The sequence below is a fragment of the Bos taurus genome, chromosome 10, assembly GCF_002263795.3.
Source record: "Bos taurus isolate L1 Dominette 01449 registration number 42190680 breed Hereford chromosome 10, ARS-UCD2.0, whole genome shotgun sequence".
Classification (NCBI taxonomy): domain Eukaryota; kingdom Metazoa; phylum Chordata; class Mammalia; order Artiodactyla; family Bovidae; genus Bos; species Bos taurus.
Genome location: NC_037337.1, coordinates 88,416,852 through 88,430,617, shown reverse-complemented (window position 1 = coordinate 88,430,617; position 13,766 = coordinate 88,416,852). Strand labels below are relative to the sequence as shown.

Genomic DNA, 13,766 nt, shown 5'->3' with positions numbered 1-13,766 from the left:
TGCTGCTGCTGCTGCAAAGTCACTTCAGTCGTGTCTGACTCTGTGCGACCCCATAGACAGCAGCCCACCAGGCTCCCCCGTCCCTGGGATTCTCCAGGCAAGAACACTGGAGTGGGTTGCCATTTCCTTCTCCGATGCATGAAAGTGAAAAGTGAAAGTGAAGTCGCTCAGTCGTGTCCGACTCCCAGCGACCCCATGGACTGCAGCCCACCAGGCTCCTCTGTCCATGGAGTGCAAAGTACTGCAGTGGGGTGCCATTGCCTTCTCCATATTTAATCTTAAGTGTTTTCTAACAGTTTAACATTTTGTCTAAATATTTTTATAACTGCACAGTAATAATGGTGACAATGGCCTGTTTGTGGATTCTTAGTTCACACTTAGCCCCAAGGTGCACACCTGCCCCGCCATTGGTGCACGTACCATAGTTTACTCACCCTTGCCCTCTGATCAGACTTGAAGGTGGTATGCAACTTATAGCATCCAGTCCAATATTCAGGTTTATTTTTCAACAATACTACAATGTACAGCATGTCTTCAAGGCTTTCAATATCACCATTTCAGTAATTTAGAGCTCTCAACCTTTTTTTTAAACTTCAAGCTGTTAAAACACTTCCTGCCCTGCATTTGAGAATTAAATCCCAAGAATGGGGTGGATGAGGAGTGGTGAGAAGGGAGAATGAGGGGAATATCCCCCTGCAGGCTTGGGGTGCCCAGATCTGCTCACATGATATAAATAGTGTGCCTGAGGCAGGGTGAGAGCCTCCAATCAGATAGCGAGAGCAGATGGGACCGAGAACACAAGAATATCGTTTCTGGACTAGCAATTCCCTCTGCCCCTACTGGGCTCATTGCTCCATCTGCACCGGAAAACCCAGGCTATACTCAGCAGCCTATGTTACAGTTCTAAGGGAAGCCTGAATTTTTGAGCCTATCTATATTCCTCTATTCAACTCTGTCCTCTTCCCACCGTTCTTTAAAGTGCAGCCCCCATGACGTTCCAGGCACCACCCTCTCTCCTACTCATGATGAATTCTTGTCTCTGCTCGAATCGCTTCCTGTCCTCTACCTCTTACTGGAGACTCGCTGTACCTGGCATCCTTCTCTTTCACCTTTAAGGCCTCCTCTCTCTACAGCCACCCCAACTTCTTCCCTTTCAACGACAGCCAGGTTCAAGTGTCCATGTTTCAGTCTTAGAAAAACCCGAGAAGCTCCTCAAGCATCTGGGAAGCTCCTTCACCAGCTTCCCTTCGAGTTCCATCCAATATCCTTAGGTCCCGGTCCCACCCACTTCTTGAAAAAAGGTGACTTCCTTTCTCAGCCTCTACTCCTTGGACGTCTCCTCATGCTGGACCTGCCCTCCCAGGGGAGACCCAAGTCTTCAAAGTCGACTTCCTTTCCTGAGCACTCGTTCTAGTCCGGCTCATGGGGTTGGAGGCTGCAGAGCACACCATGTCTGGAGCCTCGTGCCTGCCTGGTTACAGCGAGCTGCTGCCCTAAAGAATGCTGCCTTTTCCTCCTGCCCCAGCTATTCTCTCCCTCACATCCTTTCTTATCTTGATCCCTTGGGTGAACCATCTGCTCCCACGACTTCAACCACAACCTCTTTGCTCCCATATCCCAAGTCTAAATTTCCAGCTCCAACCTTTCTCCTAAGCTTTATTTCTGTTTTTCAATAGCTTGACCATCAATTCCCATACTTGCCCTGGTTCTGTGTTATCAATTTCCCAACTCATTCTATCTCCTCACCTTCCACCTAATGGTATCACCACCCTTCCCAGAAACAAGACCTCGACTTCTCCCTCTTTCCTAACCAGGTGGAAGCCAGGTGGAAACCACGACCCGTTGACAGTCGCCCAGAGCCTCCCTTCCCATGTCTCCTCCACGTCAATTCCCTGGTCATCACCACCTCTCACCTGGACACTGGGAAAGCCTTCTTAGCTGCTTGCATTGCCTTTGGCCTCTTCCAACTGCCATTCACCCCTCAAACTTCTGCCTACAAACAGACATCATCCTGAGTTTCCTGCTCAAAAACAGGCACTGTCTTTCTGCTGCCTGTAAGTCAAAAGCCAAGATTCTCGGGATGGCAGTCAAGATCCCCACTGATCCTTCCGGCCCAATCTTTTATCTCGTCTCTTTCTATGTACTCCTGCTTCTAGCACACCACAAGATTTACCATCTCTGGACACTCTCTGCCATCTCCACCTCAAATCTTTGCCCCAAGAGTCCTTAATTTCTGATTGGGCCCTCCATATCACAATGACCAAAATTCTTCCCATTCTTCAGGGCCTCGCTCAAAACCATGCTTCTTCCAAACCCCGACATTGGAATTAAGTTCTCATTCTCCAAAATGCCTTTTGCACAGCAGTTATGTGCTTCCTGTGAGAACTTCTGTGTTGTGGGTCTGGTTAACCTTTGTGTTTTTGATTAGACTGAGTGGGCTTTGTGCCCTGGGTCTTTGGCTTCTGCAGGAAGGGAGGGTCATGAAATGGATGAGAGACTGCAGATGAACTTTTATGTTTCTCTTAATGAAACTGCATTTATGCAAGCTTGCACATGCTTTTCAAAATAAAGCAAAACTAGAGAAAGTGCCAGGAAATAAAAGTCTTCCCTCCACTCCCCAACATGGGGCTAAGGGTCCTAACCCCCACACAAACTAGTTGTATCACTTCCTGGGGACTCCAGTGAAAAATAAAGGAAGAAGAAAGGCCAAGACCATGGGGAGTCCTCCATCAGGGCTGGGGCTCAAACACCAGAGACTGCCAGTCCCAAGGCCAGCTCTGGATTCCCAAGGGCCAGTCAGGATGCCCTGCACCCCTGTGGGGGTCCCAGGTCTGGGGAAAGAGAGGTGCTCCGGTGTGGCTCGTGTGGGTTGGGATGGGGTCTGGGGGCAATATCTGAACGCTCCCAGCAAGGCTCTTGAATGGTGGACGTGGAGACACACGATGGAAGACACTCTAAGAGCCTTGGCAAAGAACCAAATGAGCAGGTCCAGGCGGACCCCTGTGCAGTGGCCTCTGAGGAGCAGTTAGGCAGCCCCCTAAGGCAGGCATCCCAGGCAAGGCTGGACCCTGGAGGAGGGGGTCAAAGGACGAGAAGAGCAGGCTGGATGGGAGCTATTTAGGGAGCACCCAGGAACATACAGGGCTCTGAGATGGAGACAGAGCTGTGTGCACACAAGTAAGTGTGTACGCACATACATGTTCATGCAGTAGAGAGAGAGAGCTCTGACAAGAGTTAGAGACTGGTTGGGATGAGGCAATCAGGAGATGACAGGCCTGGCGGGGGGGGGGGTCTCTCTTCTTGCCAAGGGCGTCTGACACTAAAGAGATTCAGAAGATGCCGTGGGCCAGGGGTTATGCCTCCAGAGTGGGCACAGAGGCTGGGAGACAAGGCCTGCCCTTCTCTCCAGTGGTTTTGGTGTTTTCCACCTCGGCAAATACGAGGAATGACGTTCATAGGAGAAAAGCAAACAAGACATGGGAAGGACTTCTTTTTCCTCGTGCGGCCCTCATAAAAGCATTTTTACAAGCCTGTGAAAGGGGTCCTTTCCTGGGAACTGTGGCAGAGGGAAAACGGGCTGCGGGCACCCCCCAGTTTCCATTTCACCAACTGGAAAGCATCCTTTTTCCCCGGGCTGGGCTGCGGGGGGCAGCCGGGAGTGGGGAGTGGAGGCTGGCGCACAGAGTTCAGGCCCCAGGTCCGGTCCTGTGGGGAAGGAGACCTGCCCCCCACCCTCCAGCAGATGAGGCCCCGCGGCTCAGAAAATTCAGGCACTTACTTCATGGTGATGGTGTTGAAAAACCAGGAATAGAAGCCCTGGGGGGGAAAGGAGAGAAAGTGTGAGAAACCCAGCGCTGGGACGTCCAAGGCAGCCAGGCAGCGTCCGGGGCTTCCTCCCCAGGCAAGGCCCGGACGGGAATCGGTGCTGAGGGGGATGTCTTTCCGGAAGTCGGGCATCCTGTGACAGGAAGTGGGGGCCTGGGGGGGGCCTTGGACTGGAGGGAGAGAAGGCACTCTGGGGTGGACATCAGTTGCTTTCTGTTTGTCTCTCATTGCTTCCCTCTGGGAAATGCCCCTCCCCCGGCATGTGGCCCAGTGGGCTGTCCCTCAGGAAGGCTCCTGCCAGTTGACCAACAGGAGCATGACCCAAGTGGGGCCAAACAGAGTGCTCTTAAGGGAACTGACATGGCATGGCTTCTTCTGGGTTCTTGCCTCTCGGTCAACACCAGGCCGCCTGGAGGGGCTTGGTGAGTCTCTGATGCCACACGCAGTAGTCTGCCTGCGACAAAAGCCCAGCCAGACGAAGAAGGATCAGAGAGGGATCCTGGTGGCAATGCTGGATTTCCTGGATCCAGCTGGACCTGAAACAGACACCTCTAATTTCTCCACACTCAGGCCACACATCACCCTTTTGTTATAACTGTGAGCGGGAGCTGGTTTATTCTTCTGCACCTGAGAGTCCTGTCGATTATGCCTTTCTCTCAGGGTCTTGCTGTCTGGAGTTCCCGGGTGACGGGAAAAGGTGGCCTTGGCCAGAGACTCGGGGCGGGGGGAAGCCTGGAGAGGGGTCAGCTTAGGAACTGTGTGCTAAGATGGGCAGAGGGCCATGGCTGTAAAAGCCACCAGATGTGGCAACTAGTTAAGTTGCTCTGATGCATGCTTGCTTCTGAGATTCCGGAGGGTTTGGCAAAACCTTAGAGGAGGTTGCAGTTCCTGATTGACCCCATTTGGGTCATGAGCACATCAGTGAACTGGGCAGCCCCCCTCTCAGTTGAACCACGTGCATTACAGAATAGGTATTCAAAATGTGGTGCTGAAGAAGACTCTTGAGAGTCCCTTGGACTGCAAGGAGATCAAACCAGTCAATCTGAAAGGAAATCAACCCTGAATATTCATTGCAAGGACTGTTGCTGAAGCTGAAGCGCCAATACTTTGGCCACCTGATGTGAAGAGCCGACTCTTTGGAAAGGTCCCTGATGCTGGGAAAGATTGAAGGCAGGAGGAGAAGGGGTAACAGAGGATGAGATGGCTGGATGGCATCACCGACTTGATGGACATGAGTTTGAGCAAGCTCCGGGAGTTGGTGATGGACAGGGAAACCTGGTGTGCTGCAGTCCATGGGGTCACAAAGAGTTGGACATGACTGAGCGACTGAAGAACAACACATTTCCCAAAAGGAAGCAAGGAGAGGCTGGTAAACACGAAACAAAAGGAAGTTCCTTGCTACCTTCGGTGTAAGGCCCACCTTCCAGGCCTCCTCGCTGTGTTGGGTGGGTTGACAGTGGGAATGCATGTTGGGGGAATCATTCCCCTAGCTATGACCTAGGGAACTAAAACAGGGATAAAGGCCTGGGTATGAGGCAGAGCAATGAAGGGACAGGGTACAACGGTGGCAGTGGAGACTGGGCAAGTCTAAGGCAGGGGGTTAACTGCTAGACCAAACTGGGCTTGACTCTCAAGGCTGGCCACCCCTCCCCACATGGAGAGCCTTTCCCCACCACCCACCGTTGGGCCAGCTCTCAGTTCATTAAGACAGCAGGCAGGCTTGCTGACAGACCCTCGTGGTTGTGTGGAGCGGAGGACCATGAGTGAAAGGGCAGAGGTCGAGAGTGGAAGTGTGGTCTATACACTCGTGCAGAGTGCACGGACACAGCTGTGTGAGTGACCATGTATGGATCCGTTTTCTCTTTCTCTCTCTCTCTCTCACACACACACTTTCCCTGCATACACACCACAGCTCTGAAAGGCATAAACCATTCTGAAACCTTTGCAGCTAAACAGCGGGCCTAAGAAGCAGACGTATCTTCTCTCTTCTCCCCGCCCTGAGGAAATGGTCACAGGCTCCCAGGAGCCTGCTCAGCTGGAAAGACTGAGTGACAGTGGTCAGTCCACCCACCTCGGTGGCCCCATCCTCCCCGATCCTGCCACGCCTGTCCCGACTTGCTCATGGCACTATGGGAAGACCGGTTGGCTTCACTCATGCCGCTCAGCCAGGCTAGGGGCTCGCTGCCTGCCTGGGACCCCTCACCACACTCTCCCTCTGTGTGTAATTTATACCCTCATCTGTTTGACTGCCCCACTGCTGCCATAATGATTTATCTTCTAGATATTTTTAAAATAAAATGTCACTGTGCAGGAAAAAACCACTACAAAGGCAAAGCGATGTTTCCAAAGGTAAATCTGAGAATCACCTTGCAAGGTAGGTGTGACCTCATTCGACAGAGGAAACCTCCAAGACACGAACTGTCTGAGGCTCCCGGCCTGGCCTGGGGCAGGTCTTGGCAAGGAAAGGGACTGGGTCTCTTGGAGGGATGAAAATGGAAGGAATAGGGCTCTACCTACTCCCTGCCTCCAGCAAATATGTATCAGATACTAATGACATGGCAGGGTGGACCAGGTGCTGGGACAATGGTAAGTGAGACCGGACGACACTGGTCTCGAGGGGGGAAGTGGGAACACTCGACTGATTGCAGAACAGGGAATTGTCACAGTTTGGGCGAAGAGCACTGAAGAGAAGGAGTGCGTTTTCCATGAGGCTAAAACAAGAGATGGGGATCCAGAGGAGCGGACAAGGATCCCGGGAAAGTAGTGTTTGAGCTGAAATCTGAACAGAGCATGGGTGTGTTAGCCAGAGAGGGGCCAGTGGGGAGGGGGAGAGCAGGTGATGGGTGTGAGGCGAGAAGGAGGGTCAGAAAGATGGCCAGTGTGGTGGAGGGTGGGGCAGTCGGGAGGAAAAAGAGAGATGGGACAGGTGGGCAAGAGGCCCAACCACAAGCCCATGGCGGTTGATCCAAGAGCATTAGGAAGCCATTGAAAGCTTACACAGGGGACCCTGTGTCCCTGTTCATGGAGTTCACTCTGGATGGAGTAGGGGGCACGCGTGGACCAAAAGAGATTGGTTAGAGGCCACCATGCTCACCCAAACCAAAGACTGATGGAAGCTGGACTGAGGGATGGTGGGAGAGGTGGAGAGAAACAAAACTGGGAAGGCGCAAGCGACACAATTAGGTAACAAGCCAGCCATGCCCAGGGGCCTGGATGAGAGCAGCAACACGTACCTGAGTGGGTGATGGGAAGAGTCTGAGACCAGGGGTCCAGGGACAGGTGGTTGTGGGGGTGAAAATCACAGCATATTGAATCCGAAATGCCCTTACAATATTTTGAAGGCCACTGGATAAATGGGGCCAGAGCTCAGAGGAAGGTTTAGCTGGAGATAGGAATTTAGGAGGGATCCATGTAGAACTGGGGACTTCCCTAATAGCCCAGTTGGTCAAGAATCCGCCTACAATGCAGGAGACCCCAGTTTGATTCCTGGGTCGGGAAGATCTGCTGGAGAAGGGATAGGCTACCCTCTCCAGTATTCTTGGGGTTCCCTGGTAGCGCAGCTGGTGAAGAATGTGGGAGACCTGGATTTGATCCTTGGGTTGGATCCCCTGAGGAAGGGAAAGGCTACCCACTCCAGTATTCTGGCCTGGAGAATTCCATGGACTATATAGTCCATGGGGTCGCAAAAAGTGGGACCTGATTGAGCGACTTTCACTTTCGTGTACAACTGAAGTCGTGAGTGAGTATGGATGACACGGCTTGGGGCTGGGGAGTCTCCTGGCTTGGAGGCGGCACCGACAGAGGGAAATCCCGGAGAGCAGGATGCCACGGAAGCAGCCGGAAGTGCTTTCCTCTGTTCAAGAAGGGAAGGCGGCTCTGAGAGATGAGATGAGAAGCGAACCGAGGAGCGGCCTTTGGGTTTCGTGACGGGGGGCTGTGTGTGACCCCAGGGCTGTCTGGGTGGGAGCCACGGGTGAGAGGGGGTGAGGAGTGGAGGTGGCAAGCCAGACCTCTCTTCTGAGTTCCGCTCAAGACCACCCAGCCCTGAGCGCCACGCAGAGCACGTCAGCTCCGCCCCGTCGCCTGGCGGGACCCCTTGCTGCCTTTATCCTATGTGCGCTAACCACCACCATTCTCTTGCGCCCTAGGAGGCAGCTGGGGTCAAGTCTCTGTGTTTCCGCTGGGGAAACAGGCTTGGCAAGGTTGAGGCGTTTGTCCGAGGTCAGGCTGCCGGAGCGTGTGCTGTGGCCCCTGCCCGCGAGCCGGAGCGTCCTGCACGTGCCCGGGCCGCCTGTCCAGGACCAGCGCGCCCGCTCCCGCGCTCCCCACGCCAGCGCGCCCGCCCCCGCCCTCCCCGCGCCGGCCCCCCAGGACCCACCTTGTCCCTGTGCTCCATCTCCAGGGAGATGTCCGAGGGGGACGTCTTCTCGCTCTGCTCCCCATAGACCAGTGAGGTCAGGCTGCCGGCCAGGAAAGGGGAGGTGGACAAGGAGAGGAGGCTCTTAGGCGTCTTGCCCACTCCCGGGGCCCCTCCCGCCCAGGAGCAGACACACCAGCTCTGGGCATTTTGGGGAATCATGATCCAGACTGTCTGAGACCTGAGAAGAGTGGCCTTGGGTCCAGAGAGGGCTGCCCTCCGGAAGTCACCTCTGTGCTGGGAGGGACGAGCGAGGTGGGGGTGGTAATGAGATGCCACCTGCTGACACCTGTGCGGCTTGGGCACGGGTCAGAGCCGTGTCCTGGTCGCGGCAGCACATGCCCCGAGGAAGCTGGATCCCCACCCCGGCCCCTCCTCACCTGTCATTGTGTATCAGCAGAGCCAGGCGCCCGTAGTCCCACGCGGCTTTCCGGAGGAAGGAATAAACCAAGACGATGACCTGCGGGCCAGGAAAGGGGCAAGAGTGTTCACAGACGCCTTCCCCTCGACTCACCCCTGCATTCCCAAGGGTGAGGGCCCCAAGGGCTCCCCTCTGGGTGGCCAGCTCTGTCAGGGTAGGGGTCATGCCTTTTTCAAGGCCCAGTGCCCAGCAGCATCCTGGCACAGAGGGGTTGCTCAGAGTTGGTTGATTGAAGGTGGCACGTTTAGAACAATGAACGAGAGGTCTCCTTGAAGAAACCATCAAGGGGCCAGATGGGAGGCTCAAGGGCACTGGCCAAGGGGGACCTTCGGACAAGGGTGCAAGAAAGAGAATCAGGGATTTGGCTGTACCCGAAGACCCCTCTTCTCCAAGGTGCACCCGCCCCGGGCCGCCCTGGGCAGGCTGACCTTCAGATGGTTCCCGCCGCTGTGGCTGGTGGGACACAACTACAGACAGCTGGGGCCCTTGTATCCCTTGGGAAAGCTGGACCATGTGCCCCGGTGAGACCCCTCTGGTTTGCCCTCCGCAGTGCCCAGCACTCACCACCCACAAGATGATGTTGAGGAACAAAACAGTAGGGATGCCCCCAAAGGGCTGCCCCTTTAGGACGGTGTTCCGAGAGCTGAAGCAGTCGTCCACCGTGAAGTTCCGGGACTTTCCCACCATGTTCAGGCTGCTCGGCAAGACAGTCATCCTGGGAGGCTCCCTGCTGGAGAGGGGTCCCCAGGTCAGACTCGAGGCCCCCCTCCCCCAAACTGTGCAGGATACAGAAGCCTGTCGGGGAGCTGGGAGGGGTACGCTGAGCTTATAACTGGTCAAGGCAAGCTCAGCCCTCAGACGGCACGCAGGCCTGTCCCGTAAGAGACCAACTTCCTCAAACCCAGGGCCGAGATGGCAGAATAGCCCAGATACATTAGTAAACGCACATCCGGTGGGCCTTCCTACTTCCACCTCTGTGATGTTTTTCTTGAACAAACCTCACAAAGGTCTCAGGGAGAAAATATTCAGTTTGGAGGATGGAACCACCACATCACGGGACACCCGTGCAGACAGGGCCATTAACGATCGTCTTTATCATCTTACGACTCTCTGGTCCAGTTTCCAGGGAAGGCAAATCACTTCTAAGACTAAGTAATGTAAGAATGTGGAGTACCTGGCACACCACAGGGACTCGCTATTTCACCTCAAACTTGACCAGAGAGATCAACACCCCTTCAGGGTCGTGAGCCAATGCAGTAAGCCTGAGACTCAGATGCAGGGTTCACGGTCAGGGTCATCCGCATTCTTCAGGCCTAGGTAAGAGGGGAACGTGTGAGTGAAAACTGGAGGGAACCGGCAGCTGCTTGGACATATCACTTGTTTTGGCTCCAGACTACTACATCACACCCTAGAGATTCTTCACTCCCATTCAAGAAAAGCAGGCTGGTTCATCCAACAAATATTTGGTGAACAACTGCTTTGTGCTAGACTAATAGTAAGACCAAAAAAAAAAAAAACCCTCCCTTATGGAATTCTTGTGGGGAGTGAGAGTTCAGGGGTGGGAGTGAGGTTAGGATTATAAAGAGGGTGATTAGGGAAGGCCTCACAAAGAGGATGCCGTCTGAATAAAGACTTGAAGAGGGAGCAGACCATCCAGCTGTGTGGGAAGGGTGCTACAGGCAGAGCAAAAGCCTGGGGTTGGTGGATGGAGTGGCAGGGGTGGGGTGGGGGGTGTCGTGTGGTGGTGGAAGCTTGCCTGGAGCGAGGAAGAGTTAAGGGGCCAGTGTGGCTGGACAGGGGAGAGTGAAGGGCATGGGGGTGCCTGAGCAAAAGAGGGACATGAAGTGACTCATAGTTTAAAGGGGTCACTTGTACTAAGACTAAATGGGGGTGAGGGCAAGTAGAGGGGGTCAGTTGGGAGGAATTTGTGGCAAGCCAGGCAAGAGACCTTTCTGGGAAAGATGGAAGGCGAGAGGAGAAGGGGACAACAGAGGACTAAATGGTTGGATGGCATCACTGACGCAGTGAACATGAGTTTGAGTAAACTCCAGGAGTTGGTGATGGACAGGGAGGCCTGGCATGCTGCAGTCCATGGGGTCGCAAAGACTTGGACCCGACTGAACTGAACTGAACTGAATCGAGGCAAGAGATAGTGGAAGCCTGGACTGGGATGGGAGCCGTGAATCAGTGAGAAGAGGGTCAGACTTTGGAAATATTTTGAAGGTGGAGCCAACCAGATTTGCTGATAGACTGCATAAGGAGCATGAAACAGAGGAGTCCAGGATGACTAAGGCTTGTGGACTAAGCAACTGGAAAACTGGAGGTGCTGTTATTGGATGGGAAAGACAGGACGTGCTGGGTGGGAGGTGCAGGGCGGAGGGGCTGGGAGCTGGGTCGTGGACACGCTGGGCAGGCGGTGGGCTGTGTGTCTGCAATGCAGAGCAGCGATTGGAAACACGACATGGAAGTGGCCGGTATGGAGACAGATCTTGGGTTTTCCTACTTACTGCTCGCCTGTCTGCCTAATTTGCCCACCATTTTATTACCCCAGGTCACTGGTTAACACATTCACACTAACGTATTTAGCCAAATGTACAATTACTAATAGTTTATATTGAGCACAATATATTTTAAACAGTAAGCCATCTGCTGGAGAGTCAGAGTAGAAGCTATGGCATTCCTGCGGTCTCTTGGCCGATGGGGCCGGCATCTCAGCCTTCGCAGGCTCTGGGTCAGCTGCGGCATGAAATGACAGTTCTGCCGGTGGCCACTAGGGGGAGCCCTTGTTGAGGAAGCAGGTGGAAAAAGGAGGCAGGCACGTCCATTAAGTTTGAAGGCCTAGGGGAGAGATTTTGCCTACTTGAATCAGTTCTCCAGGGAGCCTCTCAATCAGGCCTGGCGGCCCAACTCAGCCACGGGTGTGCTGCAAAGAACAGACGCAGTGGTGAGTCCCCCAGACTTAGGAACCCAGGCTGTCTTTGCTGGTGGCACCCTCCCCCAGACCCCTTCTCCTCCCCTTTAAGCTCCAGATGCTCTTTCTTTATCACATATGTGTTTCGCAAGTAATTTTTCACCATCTTGCTTGCTTTTTTCATTTTTGTCACTGTATCTTTTGAAGCACCAAAGTCACAAATTTTGACAGTCCAATGTATCAAATTTTCTTTTATGGGTCATGCTTTTGGTACTGTGTCTAAGAAATCTCTGCCTAACCCAAAATCTTAAAGATTTTCCTTGATGTTTCTCTGTCTTAGAGTTTCTGCTCTTACGTAAAAATCTGTGATCCATTTTGTGTTAATTTTTGCATATGGTGTGAAGTAAGGGTCTAAGCTCATTCGGGGGAGTATGTGGCTGTCCAGTTGCCCAGCACCTTTAAAAGGAGGGGAATAGTTTATAAGCCCTTCTCTGGGCTGTCTGGGGACTGGAACCAGGCCAAGGATGTGAAAGAGCTTGGTGAGCTGCTGTCCAACCACAAGGACTCAAGACTGTTATTATTTGGTTGATACTGTGTGTGATGAGCCCAGGAAGGGATCCCTGGGCTGTGAAGAGCTCTGGTTCCCATCTGGATCTAAGAAGGTTTTGAGTTCTGGATGCTTTCTTTTTACTCATCAACTCCCACTACGTTAGTCTCTCTTATTCTGAAAGAACCGCCCCCTTTCTCCCTCCGTTTCAACCTTCCAGAAAGAAGGACTGCATACTTACTATAAGCCAGGCATCATGCCAGGCTCTAGGAGCCTGGCAGACATGGCTCCCACCTGCATGAGGCTCCCAGACTCCCTGGGGAGACACAAGCACACAAGGCATATGCTTCTGAACTCCAGCACTCTCCTAGCCCAGGGCCATGGGGAGGACTCACCAAGGAGTCTACACAACCTTCTGTGGGAAAGTGACCTCTGTGCCTGGAAGCACAGTGCGGTGGGGAAGCGTGGGCAGAAGAAACCGAATTGGCAAAGACGCGGAGCAGAGACAGAGCACGGAGGTTTGGGAAAGTGAAAATGAACACTCGCGGCTCCAGTGTCAGTCGCCGGTCTGTTCTTTCATTTGTTCATTCATTCATTCAACACGAATTCATTGAGCATCTACTCTCGCCAGGCCCTGTGCAGACTCTGGAAGTACAAACATGTGTTCCTCCTCTTTAGGGAGTTCACAGCCTTTGGGATCCGGGGAGAGGCCTGGCCCAGACTGCTATTCTGCCTGGGAGGACCCAGCTACAAGGTTCCAGCTTCTAAGTGTAGAGTGGGGTGGAATCTAGCCAGCAAGGTTGGGTCAGGTGCGGGCTTTCAGCTTATCTGCAGCCCAGCCTTAAGGGGAGGTGAGGAAGGAAATGAGAGAAGACAGCCTCACCCCCACCTCACTACCGTCCTCAGCTCTCTCAGCAGCAAGCAGACGCAGTAATGAGGGAGGTTGTTGCATTGCCATGGAAACACAGAGTAGCACCCAACCTTTTCTCCTCACCCCTACACCATGCCTGGACCTTCGTCCTCCCTTCTTTCCAGAAGGTGAGCATTCTGGAGGTAGAGCTAGCTCTTGTGTGTGAAAAAGAGGACAGAACGTTTTCTGGCAATCAGAGCATCAGCCCCCAAAATAATAAAACTTGAAATCCGAGGGTGTTAAAGGAGCACAGAGCAGGGCACCAATTTGCCTGGTGCAGCAGGCATCAAGGAACTCTTCTCTTTGAGCATGAATTTCACAGCAGAGCACAGGGATGCTGGCTATTCAGGGCATCTCTCTGGAGCCAGATTGCCTCGGCTTAAGTCCCAGAACCACGCTTGCTAGCTGTGTGACCCTGGACAGTGACTTCATCACTCTGAGCCTCAGTTTCCAAATCTGGAAAGTGGGGATAATAAGAGAACTGCATCTCAGGGTTACTGTGAAGATGAAATAAGATAATTTGCACAAAGCCCTTCACATGGTGCTTGGTAATCTATGCGCTCAACATGAGCCAGTACCAAGATCCCTGTCATTAGCTTATTTGTGAGATGAGCGGCCCAGACCGGACCATTCCCAGTCTCCTTCCCCCTACTCTGCTCTGCAACAGGCAAAAGGAGAGATGGAGAGTGAGGGAAGGACTTTACTGGAGCCTCAAACTGCAGCATGTGGGTGGTG

The 13,766-nt window shown here is 53.4% G+C and overlaps 1 protein-coding gene across 8 annotated transcripts in view; it reads right to left on the bottom strand.

Moving 5' to 3' along the window:
* TMEM63C (transmembrane protein 63C) overlaps positions 1 to 13,766 on the bottom strand; it is an 86,357-nt gene that overhangs the window by 28,659 nt on the left and 43,932 nt on the right. For 5 of the 8 annotated variants that reach the window (XM_059890625.1, XM_059890624.1, XM_005212219.5 and 2 more), the window contains 4 exons: positions 9,228 to 9,393; positions 8,623 to 8,702; positions 8,204 to 8,285; positions 3,779 to 3,816 (listed from right to left, as the gene is read on the bottom strand). In XM_059890625.1, coding sequence (XP_059746608.1) covers positions 3,779 to 3,816; positions 8,204 to 8,285; positions 8,623 to 8,702; positions 9,228 to 9,377 — 350 coding nt within the window. In that variant the 5' untranslated portion in view covers positions 9,378 to 9,393. Of the gene's footprint in view, positions 1 to 1,913; positions 1,987 to 3,778; positions 3,817 to 8,203; positions 8,286 to 8,622; positions 8,703 to 9,227; positions 9,394 to 13,766 lie in introns of those variants that run through there. The other 3 variants (XM_024997806.2, NM_001206161.3, XM_024997807.2) reach the window with 3 other exon arrangements.